The sequence below is a fragment of the Canis lupus genome, chromosome 18 (genome assembly GCF_011100685.1).
Source record: "Canis lupus familiaris isolate Mischka breed German Shepherd chromosome 18, alternate assembly UU_Cfam_GSD_1.0, whole genome shotgun sequence".
Taxonomy (NCBI): Eukaryota; Metazoa; Chordata; class Mammalia; order Carnivora; family Canidae; genus Canis; species Canis lupus.
Genome location: NC_049239.1, coordinates 15,612,805 through 15,640,081, shown reverse-complemented (window position 1 = coordinate 15,640,081; position 27,277 = coordinate 15,612,805). Strand labels below are relative to the sequence as shown.

The window sequence follows — 27,277 nt, the reverse complement described above, 5'->3', positions numbered from 1 at the left end:
AAATAAAATCTTAAAAAAAAAAAGTACATTTATAGTTATCTTTTTTTATACATTGGAAAGGTAAGTTAAGTGTGAAAAATAAAAACTTATAACCAAACCTCAGAGGATGGACAGGAATTTTCATTTTGCCCAACACAACACTGTTTTGAGAGGCTTTTATCTGCCTGCAATGGATGGAAGTACCAGATGTTTGATCTGGGATTGTTAATCTTTCAAGATAGCTGCACCTAATTATTGTACTGAAGAGGGATGGATGTCCAATTTTTTTTAAGAATCTCTTAAGAATAAGGATGATTTTGCCCTTGGGCACAAATCATTAGCAATTTTGGATTTGAAAATTTAAGAAAAACATTTAATTATGAAAATTCATCTGTAATCTTTCCTTCTCTTCACAATCTAAGTTTAGGAGCTATTTATAGATTTATACCAAAGAGGGAAGTGACCTAATTAGGCCAAACATTTACTAAAGTGAGCACTATGTCCCAGGTATTTTTTTGTTTTAAAGATTTATTTAGGGATCCCTGGGTGGCGCAGCGGTTTGGCGCCTGCCTTTGGCCCAGGGCGCGATCCTGGAGACCCGGGATCGAATCCCACATCGGGCTCCCGGTGCATGGAGCCTGCTTCTCCCTCTGCCTATGTCTCTGCCTCTCTCTCTCTCTGACTATCATAAATAAATAAATAAATAAATAAATTTAAAAAAAAATAAAGATTTATTTATTCATGAGACACACAGAGAGATAGAGGCAGAGACCTAGGCAGAGGGAGAAGCAAGCAGGGTCCTTGCAGGGAACCCAATGCGGGACTGGATCCCGGAATTACGACCTGAGCTGAGGGCAGGCGGCGAACCGCTGAGCCACCTAGGCATCCCTGTCCCAAGTATTAATGCAAGCACTATGGATTTATCTCAGGGAGACAAAGTGAAACGCTGCTCTCCAGGGGCTCACAATCTAAAGGGGTGATTCTCTAAAGAGAATCTCCTCTCTAAAGGAGATTCTAACCAACTACAGTAAGTGCTATAATGGGGCTGGATAAAAGGTACATGGAATTTTAAAGAACAATGGACTGCTTGGAAAAACACCAGAAAAAGCTTCATAGAGGAAAAACACTTGAACTGAAGGATGCATTCACAAGGGGGAGAGAGAGTAGTAGTACACCATGAAGAGATGATTATACAAAAGAAGGTCTGAGAGAACAAAGGTTTGGGGAACTGAAAGCAGTAGTAATATGGCTGGAAGCAAAAGAAGTGCCAACTGAATCTTTGGAAAAAGGGCAGAGCCAGATCATAGGGCCTTGTTCGCCATCCTACAGAACATTACAGCATTTCTAGTAAGATCAGATTTACATTTTAGTAAAATTACTTTGAAGGATGAGAGACAAATTTGAAGGGGTAAGATTATAGCCAGGGTAAGCAAGGAGGCCGCTACATGGTTAGATATATAATAATTCATTTATTTGGCATATATTCAGGGCAACTGATTACTCTATGCCAGGCCTGAAGTAGTCGTGATGAAGACAAGGGCAAGCAGACCAAGAAATTAAAAAAAAATTAAAATGGACATTACTAAGGACATAATGGACACGTGGTAGTAAAGGATTGAGGATAGATCTTCAGTTTCTGACAAGCGGAGACCATAGCGGTTTTAGTTTGTATCCCATATAGTTAATGTACAAGTTAATGTTCAACATTTCCAGTATCATTACAGACTAGAATAGCTTCAGGGGAAAAAAAAAAAACTCAAATGCTTTCTGGTAATACATTCCTGTTGCGGAAAACTCATCTGTAAGTCTACAATCCAGAAAGACCCAGTTAAATCATTCTACTTAATTTTCTAATATGTTTTTTTCTACTTTTTTTTTTTTTAAAGCTTATTTATTTGGAGGTAGGGCGAGGGAAGGGCAGAGGTAGAATCTTAAGCAGGCTCCACTTGACCCTGAGATTATGACCTGAGCCAAAATCAAGACCTGGAGGCTTGGGCAGCCCCCGGTGGCTCAGCAGTTTAGTGCCGCTTTCAGCCCAGGGTGGGATCTTGGAGACCGGGGATCGAGTCCCATGTTGGGCTCCCTGCATGGAGCCTGCTTCTCCCTCTGCCTGTGTGTCTCTGCCTCTCTATGTCTCTCATGCATAAATATATAAAATCTTAAAAAAAAAAAAAAAAAAAAAGACCTGGAGGCTTAATCAACCGAACCACCCAGGCATCCCTCTTTACCCATTTCTGTAACACTTATACAAAAGTCCCACAAAATTGTAACCCTATTTCTGTTATTATTTCTTTGTATTAGGTAATACTTTGAAATGATTATTTGAAAAATAATTATGGTCGTAATTCATGGATTTACCCTAATCAGATTGTTGGAAATATAAGCCATTTTGTTTACTTCAAAATGACTTGTAATGAATTACAATGACTAAAAGACTGACTTGTCACAAAAAAAGAGTTGAGACACATGAATGATTCTCAAATAGCCCCAAATGAATCCTGCACTATTTTTCATTATTCCACAGCAAAATGACAACAATGCGGCAAGTTTTTCAAAAAGACAATTTTAAAATCATATGTCCTGGGGTGCGTGGGTGGCTCAGTTAGTTAAGCATCTGACTTCAGCTCAGGTAGTAAGCTTGGGGCTCAATCCCAGAACCGTGCATAGTAGAGAATCTACTTGTCCCTCTGCCCCCCACCTCATGCTCACGCACGCTTTCTCCCTCAAAATAAATACTTAGAAAACCTTTCCAACTCTTTAGTTTGTCTCTCATATATAAATAATTTGATAGATTCAACCAAAACCAAAACCAAAACTAAAAAAAAAAACCACACAGGAGTTTCCTAATTGCTTTGTTGATTCGTATCCTAAAGATCTAGATGAATACACTGCTTGATTTGTCCTAAACCCCTGAAGTTACCCTGTTCTCAAGCGGCTCTGTATCGTTTGAATAGGATATAGAATGTGAACCTTTCCCATGTTAACCTATCAAGGCTCCTATGAGACCTAAGACCTAGACTCTCAAGTCCATGATTTAGAAGGAACAAATCTAACCTGCTTATTATCTAGTCACTGCCAGATACTAATACAAAGGGAGTTACCCAGGCACCTTGACAAAGACTGTTTATTGTGATTAATAATTACCCTGTTCTTATAAGCACCTTTTCCTCAAGTAACTCAAAGCCTTCTGGCATACAATGTCTCCTTGATGGGCAGTAACAACAGAATGAGCAAGAAAATAAGGTCTGCCAGTGAGACAAAGAGGCTACAAAGAACACGAATAATCAAACTCTAAAAATACTGAAATACTTTCAAAATCATAGTTTTTTCAAAATTTTTAAGTTCATATATAATGAACACATAGGTTATATTAATCTCAGGTAAACAAAAATTCGTGGCTTTAAGTCCAAATGGCCTGTGATGGCAAAACTCTTCCTATTCTTCTCTCAATCAGAGCCAATATCCCTACACTTACCTTCATATGAACATTATAATAGAACCCTAAGTTAAAAAAAAATCACTAATCTGGCTGTAATAATTAAGCTCCAAAATACCAAACTTTATGACAGTTACAAAGACCTTCTTTTCACGGAGAATTCTTTTCCAGGGTATTAAATTAAAACTTCCATGCATGATGCTTAACTGTCTTCTTCCCGTCTCCCCAAAGCACTGCCCCATGACCTATTTTTGAAATCTGGTTCCTTCATTTTACTTTGCTAATTCATATTAAGAATATTTTAGTTTTCACACAAATTTCAGTTATTTCATAAAAAGTGCATGGCATGGAGAAACTGTTCCAGTTTACCAAAGTAAAATAAATTTCAGGGAACATATAACTTGACTGTTTTATTTTTTTATTTTTTGACTTGACTGTTTTAGAAATGGAAAACATAATGCAAGTATTGTTTAATTTTGGGGGGAATGCATGATAGCAAGGGTTGGGGGGGCAGTTTATGCAAAGAAAACCAAGCAGCTACTTCTCTTCCACAAATAACTGATTTTACCAAACATCTATATGGACAACTTAACCAAGAGTCTAAAGAGTTGAATCTTTAAAAACTGCCCACTTTGATGTAGGCGTCCAATTAAACTACTCTCAGAATTTATCCTTGAACATAATTTTCCCATTTAGCAGACAGAAAAAAGGCAGAAATATACAGAAACAATTTTATGTCCCAGCTATTAATGTCTTATTATCACTTAGATTTTTATGGCATAAAACTCATTCTACTACTTAGTGTTTTTAGTTTCTGAGAAAGCTATTTGGACCTAAAACTATGAATTAGGAAGTAATCTACTACATAAATGCAATTTATTTTTTATTTTTTATTTTTTTTAAAGATTTTATTTATTTATTCATAGAGACACAGAGAGAGGCAGAGACAGGCAGAGGGAGAAGCAGGCTCCATGCAGGGAGCCCAACGTGGGACTCGATCCCGGGTCTCCAGGATCACGCCCTGGGCTGCAGGCGGCGCTAAACCGCTGCGCCACTGGGGCTGCCCCTAAATGCAATTTAAGAGGTCAGTTTATTTTGTAGCTTAATACAAGGAAAGTTTTGAGTCTTGGTTTTCCTCTCAATTTAACTATGCTAACTCCTGGTCATCTTTACAGAGGCTGAGCACTTCTAGAATACCAAACTTTAATGTCACTGATAAATAAAACTCATTCTTGCCTCCAGAGGCAAGGATAACACATTTTAAAAATTTTATTTATTTATTTATTTAACAATTAAAAAAAAAAAGTTTAAGTAAACACTACCCAATGTGAGGCTTGAATTTATCAACCTCAAGGTCAAGGGCCACAGTTCCACTGACTGAACCAGCCAGGCACTCCCAAGTATCATGTTAATACTCTGATACACATGTATTTACAAGAGTATACCTGTTACATTAATTACAGAAACTGTATAGTTGATGATTAAGAGGAAAATCTGTAAAGTACAGGAGTTAAAAAAATGGGAGGGGGCAGTAAAAATAGGAAGCAAAAATTAGCTACCTACTCTGTTAATGATCACCCAGGAGAGATCAAGGCACAGGATATAAAAAGTATTGGAAATAAAAATAAGTTAGGGGCACCTGAGTGGCTCAGTCGATTTAAGTTTCTGCCTTCAGCTCAGGTCATGATCCCAGGGTCCTGGGATTGAGCCCTACATCCCTGCTCAGTGAAAAGTCTACCCATCCCTCTTTCTCTCCCTCCTCCTGCTGTCTCACTCTCTTCAAAATAAATTAAATACAATCTTTAAAAATAAGTAAAAATGATTTGGGGCACCTAGGTGGCTCAGTTGGTTAAGTGTGTGACTTCAGCCCCGAGATCAAGCCTGGTGTTAGGCTCCACACAGAGCAGGGAGTTGGCTTGTCCCTCTGCCCCGCCCCCCCCCATACACTCTCCTCAATTTCTTCATTTGTTAAGAGGGCTATTTCAAAAATCCATCTCTTCTATCACTGAACCCACCTGCTGGGGCGCCTGGGTGTCAGACTCTTAATTTTGGCTCAGGTCATGATCTCAGGGCCCTGAGATAGAGCCCTGGAGTCAGGCTCCTAACTGAGCATGGAGCCTGCTTAAGATTCTTGCTCTCCTGCCCTTGCCCTCCCTCCCCCACCCCTTGCTCTCAAAACAAAAACTACAACTGCTGTGGTATATATACTATAAAAGCAAAGATAATCCAAGTTCAGCTGACATACATTGGGTATAAATGGTATTTATTTTTAGCTGGTTCTGATCTTATATATCAATGTTTAAAAAATAGGAATAGGTTATCTAATACAGCTGGGCACACAATATAAATACACAAATCAGTTGATATACGAGCACCTAAGTCAAACTGTTTTTCAAAATGTTTAACTGTTAGAGCCAAGAACCTTCAGAAAAAAAAGGTATTAGCTAGAAGAATATTTAGCTCACCCAGGAAACTATATTTGGTGACATATTACATGATGAAACAAGGGCTTAGGTATATCGCTATTTTGAAAAAAAGTTAGAATCACACTGAAACTTGTTTTAGTTTCACACAGGTGTTGTGTTTGGGACAGATTTCTTTTGTAAAGTAGAAAAACTATCCTGTTAAGTACCAGTAAGGTTAATTAAACCATGCGTGAAGATGAACTTTTCTAAACTTTAATAAAAGCATTAAATCAAACATTTACTACAGCTCATGGTTGGGTCAAAAAGTGTAATATGGAGGCAGTGCGTGGGTGGCTTAGTCTGTTGAGCACCTCGGTCTTGGTTTCAGCTGGGTTCCTGAGATGTGTCCAGGTCCCAGTGTCGGGCTCTGTGCTTAGTGGGGAGGTGCTTGCCTCTCTCCCTGCCCCTCCCCCAGCCCCAACGTGTGCATTCTAAAACCTAAAAAAAAAAAAAAAAGTTCTTTCTCCCTCTGCCCCATCTCCCTCCTTAGGAAAAAAAAAAAAGTGTAATATGGCAATTTGCCTAGGCAGGAAATATTCTAAAAATAACATCATGTGCAGAATTAACAGGTTATGCATTTACGCAGTTATAGAAAAACGCTAACAATGACACAGGGTTTTTTCCTCTTAAATGCCGTAACTTAACCAGATATTACAAGTTTCTGCTTTCTAAAGGAGATAGTTCCCAGACCTATATATGGACAAATTCTTCTGAAATAATACACTGGAAAGTGGTGAGAACATGAAAGTCACCTGGAATTTATCAAAACTGTTTATGACTATTTTGAAGTCACAGTCACAACTTTCTTACACCGGTAGTTTTATACGGTCAGATAACGTCCTGTAATACAAGGGTAGCATTTATATATTATAACAATTATTGTTAGGATTTCTGCTGATTGCCAAATGTTTGTATGTTGTCCTAAAGCCATAAAAAAATACAACAGGCATGGACATAATTTAGGATGTACAAACATGAACAAAAACACCTGAAATTTGAAGCCTCTTAATAAATTCTTTTGGGTCTAGAATTTTAATAAGGAAAGCAGATGTCAAGATTTATTTCCTGATGCAGGAGCAAAATTACCAGTTCTGGCTTTTGTTACACAAGTAGACTTGGGTTGTCTGTGTTCCGTGGATTCTCAGCATAAAATTTAAAATGCCAGAAGTCTCTTAAATCTGTGTTGATTAATTAGTAGCTATCAATTATCATCTAATGCTGTCAGGCACTAAGCTACACATTTGCAGATAATTAAACAATTTACAGATGAGGAAGCAAGTCAATCAAGGACATGTAGGCTGTAGAGGCGCCTGGCTGGCTCAGTCGGTAGAGCATGTGACTTGATCTTTTGAGTTGTAAGTTTTAGGCCCATGTTGGCTGTGGAGACTACTTAAAAATAAAATTAAAAAAAATTTTTTTATTTGAAAGAGCGAGACTGAGCGCACGCATGAGCAGGGAGCCTGATGTGGGGCTCAATCCCAGGACCCTGGGATCACAACCGAAGCTGGAGGCAGAGGCTTAACAAATTTAGCCACCCAGGTGTCCCTTAAAAATAAAATCTAAACAACAAAAACCACATAGGTTCTAACAGGTGAGCATAAACAGGAAAGGAAAAGTCATCAGACTTGCTCATACTTGCTCTGATTCCCTCTCTATGTCCAACTAGAAAGAAAGAAATCAAATCAAATCTAAGAAATCAACTACTTTTTCTAACCCTAATCACACTTTAGAGTCAGATTAAGGAAGATTAAGAATGAGATTAGAAACCTAGTGTAGGACAGACTTTGACTAGTGATCTAGTTTTCAATTTGGAATTAGTTAGCAGTATCTGAATTCCAGGCCTACTCTGAGACTTTATGCCAGCCATTACCCTCTTTGAGAGGACTTCCTCAAAAGAGAAATGGGGGAAAAAAATTATAAGGCTTGATTGAGCTTCACTGGCAAATGACTCTAAATAAAAAAAAAAAAAATCTGGTCACAATCCACCCTCTTTTCCAATCTTATCTATGTGCTGCATGCAAGCCTAGTCAAACTGGTTTCTTATGTTGCGCTTCAATGACCCTGTCACTATTGAAATCCACAAACATTTTACCAAAACTTGATTTTCTCTGTGAGACACATTACCTGTGAGCAGGGGTTCTGCCTGAATGCTTACAGTACATATCCACCTGGCTTGACTCTAAATTAGAATAAGTTTAAGGGGGATCCCTGGGTGGCGCAGTGGTTTAGCGCCTGCCTTTGGCCCAGGGCGCGATCCTGGAGACCCGGGATCGAATCCCACGTCAGGCTCCCGGTGCATGGAGCCTGCTTCTCCCTCTGCCTGTGTCTCTGCCTCTCTCTCTCTCTCTCTCTCTGTGACTATCATAAATAAATAAAAATTAAAAAAAAAAAAAGGATTAAGTTTAAGGGCCTAGTCCTAGCTTGCACAAGGACAAGTACAAACATTTCAGCAAATAGAGGAACACGACAGACAGAAACCAGATTCGAGAAGAAAACTGGCAAAATAAGTGTCCAAAAAGTAGGGAGAAAAAAACACCTCAAAGTTTTTAACATGATGGTATAAAGAATAAATCGGAGCATGTTGCATTCAGTTACATAGTTCACTGACTTGCTATTATTCCCATAAACATAAGGCATGGCAAAATTTTCAGGCACTTCTCATCAAAGCTATCTGCTTTTTGTGCAACAAAACCGGGTGCCTATTATATGCCAGAACTTTGCACTTTAGCTACAAAGATAAGTGAGATCCTGCCTACCAACATCTCGTAGGTGAACAGAAGAGAGAAATATATGGGGTGCCTGGGTGGCTCAGTTAAGTGCCCGACTCTGAGATGAGAGTCCCGGGTTCAAGCTGTGCATTGGGCTCCACACTGGGCATGGAGCCTACTTTTTTTTTTTTTTTTTTTTTAAAGGTGCATGTTTTTTTTTTTAATTTTTTTTTTTTATTTATTTATGATAGTCACAGAGAGAGAAAGAGAGAGGCAGAGACATAGGCAGAGGGAGAAGCAGGCTCCATGCACCGGAAGCCCGATGTGGGGTTCGATCCCGGGTCTCCAGGATCGCGCCCTGGGCCAAAGGCAGGCGCCAAACCGCTGCGCCACCCAAGGATCCCTGGAGCCTACTTTAAAAAAAAAAAAAAAAAGGAACATAAAAGGTACAGAAAAAAAAAGGGAATGTCTCATTTTTCTGGAGATAAAAATAACTGTTGACAACAAATCAAAAATTGCTCCTGGAGGTTTACTTCTCATTTAATCCCTAATACCAGTAAGATAAAATAGTTACTCTTTTACCTACTCTACAGATTATGAAACTAAAGAGAACCAATCACCTAAAGTTTCACTCTAAGTGGAAGAGCAAATATTAACATCTTTTTGAGGGGGATGCCTGGGTGGCTCAGCGGTTGGGTGCTTGCATTCGGCTCAGGGCTTAATCCCAGAATCCGGAATCGAGTCCCACATCGGGCTTCCTGCAAGGTGCCTGCTTCTCCCTCTGCCTCTCTCTCCGTCTGTCTCATGAATAAATAAATCTCTCAAAAAAAACAAAAACAAAAACAAAAAACAAAAACAAACAAAAAAAACATAACTTTTTGAGAAAGACCGAGAGAGCAGGGGGAAGGGCAGAGGGAGAAGAAGATTCCCTGCCGAGTGGGGATCCAGAGTGAGGCTGGATACCAGGACCCTCAAATCACCACCCGAGCTGAAGTCAGATGCTTGACTGAGCCACTCTGGTGCCCCTGGAAGAGCAAATATTGAAACTTGGGTAATTTAAGAGATTTTTAATCATTTTAGACAGAGTGAGAGACAGCATGAGGAGGGGCAGAGGGAGAAGCAGAGCCACTCAGATGCTCTGAAATTAGGGTCATTTTAATTTTAGTGGTGTTCATGATCTTCAACCTCTGGCAAATTATTTGGAAGGTTTTAAGCAAAAAGATTTGTTTTGGAAAGCTGTTGGATATATGAATTAAGCTAGAAGAGAATAATTGACACCCCCCCCCAAAAAAGAAATTCAAGGAAAAGTTGAGAGAGAAAAAAATCAGTTTTGAATCGGTTTAGTTTTAATTCAGGAGTCCTCAGTAAACAAAGATGTGGAAATTAACACAACTGGTGAAAAGGTGGCTGGGGACACAGCACTGGGAAACACCAACAGTTAAGAGGAAGAAATCAACTAATGAAAACAGGAAAGACAGAAGTAGCAACTAGCAAAGGGTATTTAGCATATAAACCAAAGAGTTTCAACAAGGTGTGCGTACATATATACATACATATATATATGTACACACATATGTATTTTTAAAATTATATTTATTTGAGGAAGGGGGGGGGCAGAGGGAGGGAGCACAGAAGAGGGACAAGCAGATTCTGCAATGAATGCACAGCAGACATGGGGCTCCATCCTAGGACCCTGAGATCACAACTTAGGACAAAATCAAGAGACGCTTGAAGAACTGAGCCACCCAGGTGCCTCTCAATAAGGTATACATTTTAAACAATTTAACACTACATGATTAGAAGACCACCTGCATCTGGAACACATAATACAGAACTTTCACAAAATGTAGACAACTGCATATAGTTTTTCCATATTCTCTAAGAATATGAATCCTGACTTCTGAAGTTATTAGAATAGCTCCTCTCTCGGTCATTTAATTCTTAAAGGATTTTTCAAACATCCATTTGACGTAGCCTCTTATCCTTTTAACTCCCATTTGCCCTTTAACTTGCAATAAAGTCAGAATATGGGAATACAGAGTAGCCAGATTGTTGTCCTGCAAAAGATGTGGTCAGACAAGTTGTTTTTAAGACAGAGGAGAGGTGGCTACACTACATACTATTGTTATCATATGAACTTGAGAATAAGGATTATTTTTGCTGGTTTTGACTACAGAAGAAAAAAAAAATGCCATTTCTTGCATATCTAATTTTTGGAGCACTTGCTGGCTCAGTCGGGAAGCATGTGACTCTTGATCTTGGGGTTTTAAATTTGAGCCTTGCATTGGGTGTAGAAATCACTTAATAAAACTTAGAAAAAATAGTTATCTTCAGGAAGGAGTAGCCTTCCTTCATGAAAAATTTCAATCTTAGGGGTAAGACTAAACTGGAGAAATAGGTTCCCTCTTTATCTCAAAAACACTGAAGTGACAATAGGAACCAGGCACTGGGCATAATGTGTATGTGATGGAAAGGTGCAAATTGCTCAGAATGAGTTCAGTTTTACATGTAAAAAGAAGAGGTTTATAAATTCCTACAAAGTTAGTTAACGTTTGGCTTACTTTACTCCTTAGGAATCAAGTCACTGGTGGTTGAAGCAACCTGGTTTGAAAGAGTTAACTAAGCAGTGTACATTTTTCAGAGTTATCAGAACGGATTTATGCTGTTTTATTGTCTAAAGGAGGAGGAAACCTAAAGTAGGTGATGAATAACTGAAAACCTCAGGTTTAAAAACAAACTAAAATCGTAACCTAAAACAACTTGGCTTAAAAAAATTTCCACTCATGAGGTGCCTGGGCAGTGTTAAGCCTTTGCCTTTAGCTCGGCCCTGATCCCAGAATCCTGGGATCAAGCCCCTCCATCCCAATCCTTGCTCAGCGGGGAGTCTGCCTCTACCTCTGCCCCTTGTGCCCCATCTCTCTCTCTCTCTCTCTCTCTCAAAAACAAAAAAAACCCAAAACAACAACAAAAAACTTTAAAATAAATTCCACTCTAATTAGAGAGCCATTTAGATTTTCTAAAAGGGTACTTTAAAATGCTATAATTTCTGTGAATTACAAAATAACCTAACACTGTATCCTTAGGATAGTTTTGGACAAAATATTCTTACTATGACTAATAAGACTCTGGCAACTAAATATACTGGCATATAATTTGTATTTACTTAATTTATTTGTTTCTAATTTTATTTTTTAAAAACGAGTGTAGTTGACTTCTTAGTTTCTAAATAACAGGAATTTGACAAGTTTACTATACATTATAGTAGCTTACTCCTACTATCTGTTACCATACAAACGATCACAATTATCACTGTTTCTTATGCTGTGCATTCTTTTCCTGTGACTTTATGCCATATAATTTAGCCATCTAAAGATGACAAATAGAATGTGTTCCTTCTCATATCTAAATATGAATATGTCCACTTTCTTCGTCTCCTATTAGGACTGAATACACTCAGCTTTGACACTCATCTTTGAAAACTTAATAAATTTAAAACAATTATTTTTCTAAAGTCAGTTCTTTTTTTCACTCCAGATCCAGGCAACCAGCATGGATGTTTAAGTCTTATATACCACCTCCTTATTTTACTCCTATTCTTTTTTTAAAAAATATTTTACTTATTTATGATAGTCACAGAGAGAGAGAGAGAGAGAGAGGCAGAGACATAGGTAGAGGGAGAAGCAGGCTCCATGCACCGGGAGCCCGATGTGGGATTCGATCCCGGGTCTCCAGGATCACCCAGGATCGCGCCCTGGGCCAAAGGCAGGCACCAAACCGCTGCGCCACCCAGGGATCCCTACTCCTACTCTCATTCAGGCTCTTCCTCCATTTACATTATTAAAGGCTTTTAAGTATCAGTCCCTTCCCCTAAGGTTAAAGGTAGGTAAGATTTAAAACAAGTCCTAATACATCTCACTGTCCTGTGTCTCAGCTTAAAACTAAGTGTTCATTCAGACAGTGTTAACTAGGACAAGGAATATAAACTTTGGTGAGGTCAGAGAGAATGGTGTCAAAGTTACTGCTCTGGGAACCTCAGGTGAGATAAGCACCTAACCGAGATAAAGCATATACAATAGTATCAAATAGATTTCTGGGCGCTCAGCATTCCTTTTTGGAGGCGAGGGGATTCACTAGCAATTAAAGATTTTGAGTGCTTAAAGACTTCCCAACAACTCCACTCCACTCTCACTAAACTAGGATCAAAATCCTTAATTCCATTTGTTATATCCTCACTTATTAACCAATAATCTTTCTGTGATGTTAACGGTTAGCATCAAACCGATCTTTACAAAAAAATATGGTATTAAAACTTGAGCTAAATTTAAAAAGGTAAAATAAAGGTTGGGGGGGAGCTCCGGCGGCTTAGTGGTTTAGTGCCGCCTTTAGCCCGGGGCGTTGATCCTGGAGACCCAGGATCAAGTCTCACCTCAGGTTCCCTGCATTGAGCCTGCTTCTCCCTCTGCCTGTGTGTCTCTGCCTTCTCCTGTCTCTCATGAATAAATAAAATCTTAAAAAAAAAAAAAAAACTAGAGTTTGGGAGAAACTAACAAGTAAACATTTATATATAAATGCTTCAAAAGTTCTAATTACCAAGTAGTTTATATTGCCGAACTAACTGAAAACCTAAGGGCTGGGAATTATGTCTTTTTTTTTCTTTTTTCTTTTTAAGATTTATTTATTTATTCATGAGAGACAGAGAAGCAGGCTCCATATCCGATGCGGGACTCAGTCCCCGGACTCCGGGATCATGACTTGAGCCAAAGGCAGATGATCAACCGCTGAGCCACCCAGGCGTCCCATGTCTTGTGTGTCTTAAATATGGTAGAAATGCCAATTACTTTATTCAAATTAGAGCTGGAGTTCCAAACTGTCTCAAGAACAAAGCAATCAGAGCCGGAAAACCAGATTACAATTTTATATTTGAGACACAAATATCAATACATTTTGGGAGGGGCACTTTTAAAAATACCTTTGAGAATAAGGAATATTAAAGTGACATAATCTCTCAGAGTAAGTTTCTATATAATTTAACTCAATTTTTTTCAGTTGCATGAAATATCATTTACTGTAGGTTGATAACCAATTTATCAGGACCAGTACTATTTAAGAGATAGTTGTTCAGTGAAGGTACATACTGTCCCTCAAAAAGACAAGGCTGTTTTGTGGTCTGGTTATAACAGGAACAAACAAAAACCCCCAAATCCAATTTTTATAAGAAATACAAGATAAGGGATGCCTGGGTGGCTCTGTGGCTGAGCATCTGCCTTTGGCTCAGGTACTGATCCTGGGGTCCTGGGAGAGATTCCTGTATCAGGCTCCCTGCATGGAGCCTGCTTCTCCCTCAGCCTATGTCTCAGCCTTTCTCTCTCATGAATAAATAAAATCTTAAAAAAAAAAAGAAAAAAAAAAAAAAAGAAATACAAGATAAATTCTACATTCTTCAATGCCTGTGGCAAACAGAAACAATGAAGGGAAAACGGCGTAAGATATTTTTCTTTAAGAAAGCAAACACAAGGGATCCCTGGGTGGCGCAGTGGTTTAGCGCCTTTGACCCAGGATCGAATCCCACATCGGGCTCCCGGTGCATGAAGCCTACTTCTCCCTCTGCCTGTGTCTCTGCCTCTGCCTCTCTCTCTCTCTGTGATGACTATCACAAATAAATAAAAATTAAAAAAAAAAAAAAAAAGAAAGCCAACACAAGGGCAGCCCTGGTGGCCCCCCAGCGGTTTAGTGCCGCTTTCTGCCTGGGGGTGTGATCCTGGAGACCAGGGATAGAGTCCCACATCAGGCTCCCTACACGGAGCCTGCTTCTCCCTGTCTGTGTCTCTGCCTCTCTCTCTCTCTGTGTGTCTGTCGTAAATAAATAATCTCTAAAAAAAAAAAAAAAAAAAAAGGATAGCAAACACAATCACAAGCTCTCCATAGAATAAGCAGAGTTGGGAAACTAGGTACACTCAGAAATTTTATTCTGTAAATTACCACTCATTCTAAGCAAAGAAAGGACATCCAACAGGTTTCTCAGTATTTTCTTCACTGGCTCCATTCTTACATTTGATACTAAAGTTTACAGTTCACACTGAATATTAAAGAGCCCATTTTCTGCATCTACTGTTAAATCATTCCAGAGAACAGAACAGTGGGCTCTGCAGGCTTTTGCTAGCTTCCTATTTGCCTCATTCAGATGGAAGGAGAATACTATTAGTTTCTCTATTTTCCAAATAAAACTCCATACTTAAAAGAGGTTTCAAACATCAACAATTAGGGCAGCCCCGGTGGCTCAGCGGTTTAGCGCTGCCTTCAGCCCAGGGCCTGATCCTGGGGACCTGGGATCGAGTCCCACGTCGGGCTCCTTGCATGGAGCCTGCTTCTCCCTCTGCCTCTGTCTCTGCCTCTCTCTCACTCTCTGTGTCTTTCATGAATAAATAAATAAAATCTTAAAAAAACAAACAAACATGAACAATTATCAGGGAGAGTATAGTTTTTTTTTTTTTCTTTAAAAAACTGAGAGACCTCAGGTGAAGGCAGACACTTAACTGAAACACCCAGGTGCCTTCGATCTTTTTTTAAAGATGTATTTTATTTGAGAAAGAGTATGCAAGCTCTCACACAAGGGGAGGGGCAGAGGAAGAGGAAGAATCTCAAGTAGACTCCCCATTGAGTGTGGACCCTGATGAGGACAGGGCTCCATCCTACTACCCCGAGATCATAACCCAAGCTGAACCCAAGAGCTGGAATCCATCAACAACACTCTACTGACCGAGCCACCCAGGCACCCCAAGGCCTGATCTTTCTGAATAGCAGAAAGCAGTTAAATTTAAAAATGTTTTTTGAACACTCAAGAATAAACCTCTCTTTCTTAAGAAAACCAATCAAATTGACTCAAGGTATCCACAACCTTGGCAAGTTTGAGTACTATTTGCAAAAACGAATTTCAAATTTAGTGTTAACAACGGAATTAACACCTTGCCAAGCAAGAAAAAGATAACACTAAATTCACTTTTCAGGAATAACTAATCAGGTGGTGTCTCTTTAACCATAACATTTTAAGGTATATTAAGTTCAATTTTCAACATCTTTTTGTTCTACACTTAGATCATTAAAGTGGGGGTGAGGCAGAAGAAAAACCATATAAAAATAAAATCCAGTGAAAGTCCCATGTAGGTTCAAGTATTTTCTTTAGAACTTGAGCTATGAAAGATAATCACTATTCAAAAATACCCTAAAAAGCTTTTCACAGTAAGACAAAAAGACAAAAAAAAAAAAAAAAAAAATCACCAATGTTTGTTTTAAAGCTCAAATCTGACTCTTCGAATTCTTATTGAGGAACTTCATTTTACATGCAATTTTAATAAGCCCTATTACAGGAGTGCCAACTTCATGATATATAAAACATACGTAGCTACCAGAGGCTGGCACACGGACACTTATAAAGGACAGTTAAAAAAAAAAAAAGATAAAAACCAAACTGAAGGGCACAGCAAATTGGGTCCTCTAGTACGAGCAAGCAATAGTAAATATACCTTGAGAAGCCCCAAACTCATCAAGGAATTAGGAACCCAAATAATCGCTGGTGTTTATACAGGTTTGCAGGTAAATGTTCTTTAGATTTGAGAAGTATGGATTTTGAAAAATGAGGCCAGTGTTTTCCTTCCTACCTTTCTGGAGGCAGAAATATCCCCATCCCCTCTCTTATAAATCAAAGGGGAAGAAACCTTGCCTGTGAGCCTCCCTAATCCTTCATTTCCTCTTCAAACCCTGGTGGTCAAAAGTGTGAAAGCTAGGTTTTACCAGTTTGCACTGCACAGTTTATTATTAGAGTGTTGTCCACCTCAAAGAAACCAAAAAACTTCGTACACCTGGATGCTAACCAAGGGTCAGGCACTGGGCTGTCATTAACATAAAGAATGGCTCATATGACTTGGGAGTAAGGATTTGAAGAGTTTCAGGAGGCAAAGTCTCAAGTTATCCAGGAGTAGAAGTACTTCAGGTGGTGTGGACAAAGATGCACAAGTATGAAACAGCACTCAGTATGCATTCTATTAGGGGAATGCACCTAAATGCACCTAAAGCCAGTTGTAAAACTTCCAACTGTACAAGAGATGATGATTTGAACAAAAAAAGAAAAAGAAAAAGAAAAAGGCTCGGGTATGGTTTATTCAAATAATGAAACATGAGAAGCAGAAGAAACCTGAAGGAATGGGTGAACAAAATTCTTTGGAATCTAGTACCAAGCTCAGAATTTTATGGCAGTACGGGAAGCCTGTGGGCCCCCCTGCGTACCTTAACACTGGATGTGTTAAGGATGAAAATTTAGAGTTTATTGGGCAGTAAGAAGTACAAATGAAATTGCCCAGAGAGAACATACAACACAAGAAGATAGTAAAGAAATAATTGCAAGTAGCATTTAAAATACAACAGGAGCGTGGCCAAAGAAAAACTAGAGTTCAAGATTTGGGAATTAGGCATAATGAGGGCATGCTGATGAAAAAGACAAAAAATAAGGCTATTAGCTTGAAAAATGGCTTCTCTTTCTTATTAAGGCAAAGTGAAGCTAAGGTAACTGAAAATTACCTTAAAACTCTGACTTTAGGGACTCCCTGGTCGCTCAGTGGTTGAGCATCTGCCTTCAGCTCAGGGAGTGATTCCAAAGTCCAGGACTGAGTCCCATATCTGGCTCCCTGTGAGAAGCCTGCTTCTCCCTTTTCCTATGTCTCTGCCTCTCTCCGTGTGTCTCTCTCATGAATAAAAAATAAAATCTTAAAAAAAAAGTTGCTATGAGAGTACAGGAGACACAACTTCTACATCCTTGGAGTTATTCAAGAGTTCTTATAGACAAAATGCCCAGTTTATATTCACATTGGACAAACACAAACTTTGAACTCTAAAATCTATTTCACATTTACAGTTTAATTACAGCCTTTTCAGTTCATTCATATTACTGCACTAAAAAAGACACAAAAACTAGCAGGGGTTTAAATATAAACAAGTGAATTAAAAAATTGTGTTTTCAAACTCTCAAGTCTACAACTGACACTAAAGGAAATAACATAACCCTGACCCAAGTTCAACCCATCTTTTAGATCCAGCAAACATTTCCTCCTAGCACAAGATGTGTTCTGTCAAAAAGCAAACCAGGTTTCGGTGCAAATGTCTTTGTTGTGTGTAACTCCCTGCTCTCAACACCACCCAAGGGGAGAAGCCTATTAAATTTTCATCAGAATGGCTACTATGCTTGTTTGGTCAACTGGGAATAACCAAAAACAAAACCAGTACTTTCTTAATAAATCTACGGATATAGTCTACTTAAAAACTTCTGAACTAAAGACCTGCAACTAGCAATATTTCAAAAATTAAAACTCCAGTTCATACCTCTACATAAGTGATTTAAAGAGGTAGGCTTCGTAACGGTGCAGGAATCTTAAGGAATAACATTTACCGAGCGTGAGCATTTCGTCTTTTATTTTTAAAAACCATAGTTAAGAGGGCGACAGAGAAACAAAAATATTGAAAACATCCTTAGAACTTCAAACAGATTACAACACTAACAGCTTTTATTCTGTTATTACTAACCACGCCTAAATAAAAAAGAAAAGCATATCCACTAAGATTACACATTTCTTGTAGAATATACAGATGGGAGGATATGAGAAGTACAGACGGAAGAACAGAAAGCCTGAAAAGGAAAAGGGTCCTCAAAATTCCGAAGGCATATTCCTTGGTTTCTTCTAACTCTCAGGAAATTTTAAATGTTCCTGGGTGTTATTTACACCTTTTACACTTGCTTCCAAATTTAGTTAAGTATTTGTCTACTGGTACCCGAGCAACTTTACGTTTTCCCGGAAAATAACTGATACTTCTTGACGTTGTGGCCCAGCTAGCCTCGCTCTTTCGCTCAGGCCAGCGGCCCTCAGGGGCTCACAGTTGATGGCGACTCCCACATTAGGAACCTGCCACCTTACGTAAGTACTTCGCAAGGAGAAAGGTAGATAAGAAAATAGGGCACCGGACCTTCTCCTCCACCAACAGCTGTCACACCCCGTCAGGAGCCTCCCTCCAGGGGCTTTCCCCCGGGAGCCGCAGCTGCGAGCTGTATGGGGGAGGGGAAGCGCTCGCCAACAGTCATCTCTTCCTCTTCAGGCCGCCAACGCCGACCGCACCACAGTCTCCTCCGCCCAAGCCCTTTCCCCTCCCCCGCCCCAGCCTGGGTCGGAGCCAAACCCCACAGGAATGCAGCCCGGTCACATGCGCTGCGGCGGCGGTGGACGTGCCTCTCCCCCCGCGCCCCAAGGAGACCCAGCGCCATCTTGCCCTGACGCAGTTACAAAAGTCATGGGGAGGAATTGTCTCTCCTCGTCCGCGCCAGCGCCCCAAAGTTTCGCAGAGGCCGAGCCGGGGCCCTCACCTCGCGCAGGGACAGGAGGAAATACTCAGGGAAGAGCCTTGAGATTCTCTTCGCCACTGCTTGGGTTCCATATCGGCCGCGGCAGCAACGATCGCCATCGTCACTTCTCCCTCACTGCCTTTGCAACAGCCTCCCCCGACGGCTCTGGCCCCACCCGCTGCTGCAGCATGAGGTCATCGCCAGCCAATCACGACGCGCCCGTCGGAACACCTCAGGCACCGATTGGCTGCGAGGACCGCCTCTGCCTCTCCCCACTCCGCTTACCAAGCGCCCCGGGTCCCTGCGGAGCGAGAAGACGGAAACCGCCATTTCGGGTGAAAAGACCCCGAAAACAAGAACCGGAATCACCGTGTCATTTTAGTGGGGGGAAACCCTTGTTTTATTCTTTGGCCTTCCCCCTTCCTTCTTCGAGATCACCTTCTCTCTGTCCCTCCCTCGTTTAATCCCCGCCACATAAAGGAACTCCCGCTCCCCACCCCGCACATGTCCCGCCGGCGGGGAAGTCCTTCCCCGGGGCCAAAAGAAGTAGGAGGCGGCGACGGCAACTGCACCGACGGCAACGGCAGCTTTTTACCCCGATACACGGTGGCAGGAAAGCGGCGCTGACGGTGGCTGTACTTTTCCTGCTGCTTCTCCCCCCGACCTCTTCCGTTTCTCGCTCCTCCATCGAGACGGCGCTGGACGCTCCAGCTCCGCTTTTATCCGGTGCCCGGAGTCTGCGCACTGGAGCCTCCTCAGCCCCTAGTGGGCGTCGAGTGACACCCAACCGAGTTCACCCAGCGCCGGAGGCCAGACTGGGGAGGGGGAGGGGGGCTGAGGCTGAGGTGGCTTGGGGAGTGGGAGAGGGTGCATCGCTTTAGGAGGGGGATGGCGGGGGGGGGCTCGTTCCCGGGGCCCCCAGTCCTTCCTTATCCTTCCGCCCAGGGGTGGCGTGCCCGAGCTCGCCGATACCTAGACTGGAGGGCCGCTCAGGGAAAGGGGGTCAAGAACCAACCCCACCAAACACCGCAACTTCCCCAAACCTTCGGTGACTTGTCGAATGCATCTGTTGTGAAAAAGACGGAGCTTCTGCCCGCTCTCCGCCTCCAGTTGGCCATCTTCGAGCCTCTGTGGAAGAGGCCACGGCGGGCGGCAGCCCACAAGCAAAATGGCGGCGGGCAGCTTCGTCCCCTCCCCCTCTGCCCCTGCGGAGCGGGGCGGGCGGGCCCCGTGCACTTGCCGCCGCCGCGGCCGCCGCCGCCGCCGCCGCCGCGGCCGCCGCCGCCGTCGCCGCCATTTTCCCAGAGCGAGAGGCAGTGACACTGAGCGGGCGCAGGGGGCCGAGTCGGAGACCGTGCCTGAGTTCGGGAGCGGCGACAGAGAGGGTACAGACACTCTGAGCAGCCTTGCCGTCGCCTCTGCGCTCCTGCTGACTGTCTGGGGGCCCCCTCCCCGACTCCTGGGTTGCTGGTGAAGAGGCTGCGCGCTGCTGTTTGGGGAGGGGGTGTGTGGAGCCGGGTCCTGTGTCCGCAGTGGCTGCTGTCGGGGGGTCGTCTGCTCGCGGAGGTGTGGAGAGACTACTTGAGGGTCGAGCAGATAACGGGGTTCGGGTGTCTGGTGTGTGAACATCACAGGTCAGTGCCTGTCGCCTCCTTGGGGGAGTTCTTGGGGTTTGCGGGGTGGAGGGACGCGTGGTCCAGAGGGGAGGGGGCTTTCCCATTTTTATCCTTTTTTGGGGGGCGGGGGTGGGGGAGTCGACGTTGACTCTCAGGTGTCTGGGTTGGGGCAAGACGTCGCTTGTTTGGATCGCATTTGTCCTTTCCTCTCCCCTGTCCCTAGAAAGGGAGCATTATGGCGGGTTTTGGGGTTGGGGAAAGGGGAAACTGGCAGTTAAACCCCCTTGAGAGTGGGAGTTAGGGAGGGGGCGCACTCCTCATTGGCAGCGGGTTAGGGCCGCCTGGGTGAGGAGGGAGGCTTGTGACTGTTAGCGGGGTTTGTGTCGGAGCGGTCCCAGGAGCTGCCAGCCCTCCCTTTCCTCGACCGCATCTCGTTCAGGTGCTGGGAAGCCGTGCAGGCCCCATTTTCTTCTTCTTCCCTTAATGGACCGGCAGTCTCCGGTGTAACATTCTGGTAAATACGAAGGGGGTTAAAAGGACGCCCTGGGTCTCTATCTCCCTTTGTGGGAGAACGAGACAGCTCCTCATCCTCCCCGGGAGAGGGTAAACCCGCCCCTGAGGTGGTCACCCCAGTACCCAGCCTTCTCAGTCTCCTCCCCCACTCCTCTGGCATTATCGCCGTCCTTTACCGTACCGGAGGCTTAGAATCCACAATATGGCACATTTCAGAAAAGCTTATTTTGACCAAGGGATTGGCACAAACACTGTGGCAGCAGATACAGGAGAGAAACAAACGGTTCACTGTGCTAAACGGGGGAGGGGGGGAGAGAGAAAAAACAATCCGGAGTGCTCTCTTCCACTGGCCTCAGTTCCGTGCAGATCCGTTCTGGCTAGAGTCTGTCTTAAGAATGATACAATTTAAAGTCAAAGAGAAATCGCTAGAGTTCGCTTTGGAGTAAACCCCGGGATTTTTTTTTTTTTTTCCTCCTATTTCCCCTCCTTTAGAGATGTGAATAACGTAAGGTGTTGGAGTTCTGGAGACCTTGGAGAGAATTAAGTGAGGTGCATTCAACTCTAGGCTGGAGACATCAATACCTGATTGGGAAATAGCCCCATTTTTTCCCTTTATTTTCCTAGATGGGAAGTAAAAAGTGAAATTTCCCTCTTTTGTCCTTTACAGATTCTAAAAATGGCGGCCCCAGGCTGATGTTGTGGTAATCTAATCAGCTCGGGTCCTCCACACCCCATGCAGTGCGTTTGTCTGCAGCATATTACAGGCTTATTATGTTTACATGAAAAGACTGTGCTGTTTTTCTTCCCCAAATAGTTTACAAAAATGTGTTGATTTTACTGCAAATTACAATGCTTGTGTTGATTAATTTTGTTGATTTTTTTTTTCCCCTGAGAGGCAAAGAAAATGACACTACTTTCAAAAATAAAAAATAAAAATAAAAACACTCAGGTAGTCTTAGAAATTTCAGTGGTGAGGGTAGGTGCTCTTAAACATAAAAGAAAATATTAAGGGTAAGAAATAGTTTTTACTTGGTTTAGTCCCAGGTGCTTTTTATTCACTGTGCTAAAGTAAGTTAAAAAGGTTTAGTAAGTATATAAGTGTAACATTTTGTGTGACTAGATGTTTTAGTTTAGAGTGAAATGTTTCCCGTCTACCTCTTGACCAATTTTGTGAGTTCTGGTTTTTGTACTCTTTCAGATTAATTTTTAGGGAGCTGTACAAACAAGCCTAAACCTGTTACTTCACTGGGTGTGGAGATGCTTGTTCTTTTCACTATTATATTTTGCATCCATTTTTCTCATGTATTTGAGCATTCCTTAAGAATTTTCTAAGTTTGTATATTTCATGAAGTGCAGCTCCACACTTTGCTGCCTTTTAAAAATTGTTTTATACCATGCTGTCATAATTATGTAAGTAGAAAAGTAAGGCTTTAGTTCTTGAGCACCCCCCACCCCATGCCCATTTACCTATTTTGGGATGTGGAACTTAGCTGTTTTAATAACTTTAAACACCATACCATAGTACACGGTCTTGAAGCTATTTTATGCTAATCTCAGAATCTAATAGATTGAGGCAGAAAATTAAATGGTGTCATTTAACAATATTTTTGAAAAGTGGGAATGATTAGAATTCATCTCTCTGGTGGGAGGTTGATCTTTTTGGCCTGAACTGAGCAGTGGGCCATTAATGACGTTTAATGATCATTCTGATGTGGAATAACTGAAAGATGAGTGCCTTTCAATCCAGGAGTTGTTTAAAAAGGTTCAAGAGTATACACCCTTTCATGATTCTTTTATTCCACTGAAAAATCTGCTCTAATATTTACAATGGAATAAGAGAATCAAGAAGATCATATATGAGCTAGTTAAGTTTCTGTTACACAAAATAATTGGAGGAATAACTAGAGAGTTTCATCATGGAAGACTGAGCATACAACCTTAGAATCTTTGAAATATTTTATTATAAAATGAAATGTTCGTGGGTAGTAGGTGTTTGTGTAGGGATTTCTGGTCAATACTCATTTGTAGTATGCTCTGAGTGATCATATAAGTCTAGATCCATAACTGCTGTATAAAGATTGTGTGTTTTATAGACTATGTGGTTAAGATCTGTGGTTCGGAAGGTTGGTACTTAGTTAACTGAGTATCTAATGTAGGAAATCAGTATGTTCTTAGGAAAATTTGGTTTATGCAGCCATGGGAGGGAACACTGTCTACACCCATTGTTTTTTTCCTTGATAGTGACCTTGGGCAGGTCTAGACACACAAAGCATTTGAATTTATTTGGCTTCAAATAAGCAAAACCAAGTTAGAAATTATAAGAAAAGCCGCCTTCATACTAGTAGTTTTCTTCATATTGGTCTGCTTCCTTGCTTTGTTGGATTTTGTTTGCTTGTTTTAAGTATATTGTATTTTATTTTAAATGGTTACTTATAAATAACAACTACTGCCAGTGTTTGGTTTTTGTTAATTTATACTCCATTGACTATCTGTGTTTAGAATTGTAGAGGAAAATTTATTAAAAACTTAGGCATGATTTTTTATTCTCTGAGTTTTGAAGCAGTAGGTCTCTTGGGGGGAAACTAGTCAAGTCAAATGGCCTTTGTTCTTAGGGTAGCTGAGTTTTGAGAGATTAGGTGTTTATCTGTTTAAGTGGATTTGTAGGAAATCATAATGTAATTGGAGAGCAGATTTTATTTTTAGAGACTATATTTTGATCATACTTCCCTTTTGTTGTCAGTGTACGTTATAGGGTCCCTTTGATCTCAATTTAAGTTTAGAACCTTTGCAGAGCTCCTCCATTTCCCTTCAACTCTTTAGATCTCTAAAAACTCTTTCACAATTTTGGCTTGTCTGTCTTACAGCCTTGAGTCAGAGAATTTTTACCATGTATACCACAGTAAGCTCTAGGACTTCTTGGATATAAAATGAGGAAGTGAGGAAAACCGTTTAAAAAGTCGGGACATACCTTAGTGGTCTTAGTGAAAGTCTAACTTCTTAAATTGGTTTCTTATGTCTAAGAATAATGTACCCATTTTCATGCATCAAACCCTTACACCTATGGTTTTATTTTTATTTTTATTTTTTATTTTTTTAAAGATTTTATTTTTTTATTCATGAGAGACACAGAGAGAGAGAGAGAGAGGCAGAGACACAGAGGGAGAAGCAGGCTCCATGCAGGGAGCCTGACGTGGGACTCGATCCTGGGACTCCAGGATCATGCCCTGGGCCGAAGGCAGCGCCAAACCGCTGAGCCACCCAGGGATCCCCTATGGTTTTATTTTTAAAAGTGTGTTACGTAAATCCCAACAGTTATGCTTTTCTGGAAGTTAATACTGGGGCTTACATGTGTGCTATCATTGAATGTTTAAAGTGGAGAAAACCAAAAGGACTTAGAAGAGCTATCAAAACCAGCTAAAGAAATATTAGTATGGAATTTTTGTTAAAGATACTGTGTTTATTTTTTTAAGAAATATTTTCATAGTGTGTAATTAGCTTTCATCTCCAAAAGATTTATTCACAGAAGAGAGTAGGAGCTCAATTATTTGAATTTAAAGCTTTCATTTAAGCAAACATATCTCAAATATTCAGGGTGATTAGGGACTGTTCCTTGTCATACGTTAGAATAAATGTTTAATACTTGTATTCAGGGAGAAATTTTTTAAAAAAGATTTTGTTTATTTATTCATGAGAATACACAGAGGAGAGAGAGAGAGAGAGAGAGAGAGGCAGAGACACAGGCAGAAGAAGAAGCAGGCTCCACTCCATGCAGGGAGCCTGACATGGGACTCATCCAGGGTCTCCAGGATCAGGCCCTGGGCTGAAGGCGGCGCTAAACCGCTGAGCCACCCGGGCTGCCCTAAGGAAGAATTTTTAATGTGGACTATGGAATTATTTTTACTTTATGGTAAAATTACTCTTTTGTGTTGCCTGGCAAAATAGCAAGGATACTATTTCAGATGTTGCTGTATAAATGTTAGCTCTTAGGCTGAGTTTAAAATTGGAGTGGCATACTGTCTTTTTTACTGTCTTTTTTGTGATCTACAGATGTTGGGAAGAGCCTTATTTTTTTTATTTTTATTTTTTTTATTTTTAAAGATTTTATTTATTTATTCATGATAGTCACACAAAGAGAGAGAGAGGCAGAGACACAGGCAGAGGGAGAAGCAGGCTCCATGCAGGGAGCCCGACGTGGGATTCGATCCCGGGTCTCCAGGATCACGCCCTGGGCCAAAGGCAGGCGCCAAACCGCTGCGCCACCCAGGGATCCCTCTTATTTTTTTTTTTTTAACATTAGAAGGATAATATGTATTACTTAAAAACTTAATGTGGAAGAGCAATATTTTTTAGCGCACCAAATTTGAAGTAAGAGTAATTAACTAAAAATCTTGCTATTGCAATTAAACAGTATTTTATAGAGAGGTAGGAATTAACCAAAGGAATTTTTTTGTTATTGTAAGCACTCATGCTAAGTGCTGCATTAAAAATCAAATGGTGGTGACTAAGGGTAAGTTAATTAGGTGTTATTTGTATCTTTAAGAATATGGGATGTTTTGATTAACCATTAGCAACTAGTGTTTTTTACGTAAGTCAGAGTCAAGAAAATAGTTGGGTCTTATATTTCACTTGATAAATATTTTCACTTAATATGAAATCAGTTCCTTTTTCTTCATAGCTCATACATCAAATTTTATTTTTAGATAGTTTTAGGAAAGCCATTTTTGTATTGTTAGATGAACTTTCCAGCTTTATTGGAAAATCTGATTTGATTATTTACAAGGACTATTTAAGCTGTTTGGGATCTTGGACTTTTCAGTGCAACAGGTCAATCAGAATTCTTTTTTGATGTGTTGAATTAAGATGCCATCAAAACATACTACGGCTTTTGATGCATAAATAACCTATAATATAGTAATTCATTGAAAAATCAACTACTTGGCCATTATTTGTAGTTAAAATATTTATTTTTGCATTTTTGCATTTAAAGTCTTAAATGTGAAATCTGGGTTTAAGACCGGACCTAAGGAACAAAATTTGTGCAGCTTTATTTTAGTTGTACATTTGGAAGAGAGAGATAATTTTCTAGCAACTCTTAGATGTTTGCTTAATTTAGAGTTAATCCAAAGGAATAAACATCTTGGTCTTCAAGCTTATAATTGAGAAAGAACATTGAGTAATCACATCTATGTTATAGCTAACGTGGTTGCAGCGTCTAAGGTCTGAGCCTGTGGCATAAAGTTAAGTAATGGAACAGTAGGATTGAGATAGTTTTGGTTTGTGGTGTTCATAAGATAATTTTAAAGTTCAAGTTCACAGAATTATGTTGTCTAACATTCTATCTGAGACCAGAAAAAATTTTAATGTTTAAATCTATTTTGACTTTCGTTTTCAAAAAGATATTTAAAACATAATTTTTACTTAAAGACTTGAACTGAATTTACTATAATTTATTTTAATTTACTATAATTTATTTCAGTTAAGTAAGTTTAAAGATTAAATATATTTTCCCATTTTTCTCACTGGTTTAAGAATAAGGTAAAGTCTAGTGTCCATTGTTTTTAGCAGAGAGTAAGGAATGTGGTGAAAAGAATTAAGTATTAGGATATTATCAGGGAAACAGTTTTGTTTTTTCAAAAGTTTACATATCAGAAGACTATATGAGAGAGATTACTCTCCTAATATTTTTTCTTATTTGACAGACTAATAATGAAATATAATAGTTTCTATTTTCCATTTTTACAGAGAGATTTCTTAAATTCCTCTTTTTTTTGTTTTTGTTTTTGTATGTTGTTTTAAAGAAAGACAAGTTTCAGGAATCTGAAATCCCATTTTCTCTTCAATAATGTGGCAAGAGATGGGAAGATCCTTGATGTGACTGACTCAAAGGTTGAGACTCTGCTTCATTAGCTATAAATTGATGGGGTTCTGAGCTTAATCTGGTACATAGTAGCTCTTCTTGAGAAAAATAAGATTGCTCCTTTTCAAGTATTTGCTTTTCTGCTGCTTCTCTTTAAATGAAGCTGCATAATTGGCTGAATTGACACAGCTTTATTACATCTTACCATTAAGCTCCCAGGAAAACCATATTTTTCAAGCACAGGCAAAAGATTAATTTAAGTAGCTACTGTTTCCCTTGCACTGTTTATTTCTACTTCTCAAAAGCCTGCTGTTTCAGGGTT

General features: G+C 40.5%; 2 protein-coding genes across 6 annotated transcripts in view; one reads left to right on the top strand and one right to left on the bottom strand.

Annotated features, from left to right (window-relative positions):
- Nucleotides 1-18,025: 18,025 nt before the first annotated feature.
- LOC111091026 (translation initiation factor IF-2-like) lies at nt 18,026-20,689 on the bottom strand. The gene is made up of 3 exons (XM_038562536.1): nt 20,323-20,689; nt 20,013-20,174; nt 18,026-19,731 (listed from the first exon to the last, which is right to left on the bottom strand). Exons 1-3 carry the CDS (start codon nt 20,687-20,689, stop codon nt 19,430-19,432), a joined length of 831 nt encoding a protein of 276 aa, XP_038418464.1. The 3' UTR covers nt 18,026-19,429.
- KMT2E (lysine methyltransferase 2E (inactive)) overlaps nt 20,226-27,277 on the top strand; it is a 93,011-nt gene continuing 85,959 nt past the window's right edge. For 3 of the 5 annotated variants that reach the window (XM_038562742.1, XM_038562743.1, XM_038562741.1), the window contains exon 1: nt 20,226-20,603. The gene's annotated coding sequence lies outside the window, so the exon portion shown is untranslated. The remainder of the gene's footprint in view (nt 20,604-27,277) is intronic. The other 2 variants (XM_038562745.1, XM_038562746.1) reach the window with 1 other exon arrangement.

Excerpts from the sequence above, each read along its gene's own strand:
- LOC111091026 (XM_038562536.1), bottom strand. The coding sequence starts at position 20,689 with ATGGGAAAGCCCCCTCCCCTCTGGACCACGCGTCCCTCCACCCCGCAA. Across the intron at positions 20,175-20,322 it reads CGCTCCCGAACTCAGGCACG|GGGCAGAGGGGGAGGGGACG; the intron begins GTCTCCGACTCG and ends CCCGCTCCGCAG. Across the intron at positions 19,732-20,012 it reads CATTCGACAAGTCACCGAAG|GGGCTGAGGAGGCTCCAGTG; the intron begins GTTTGGGGAAGT and ends GACGCCCACTAG.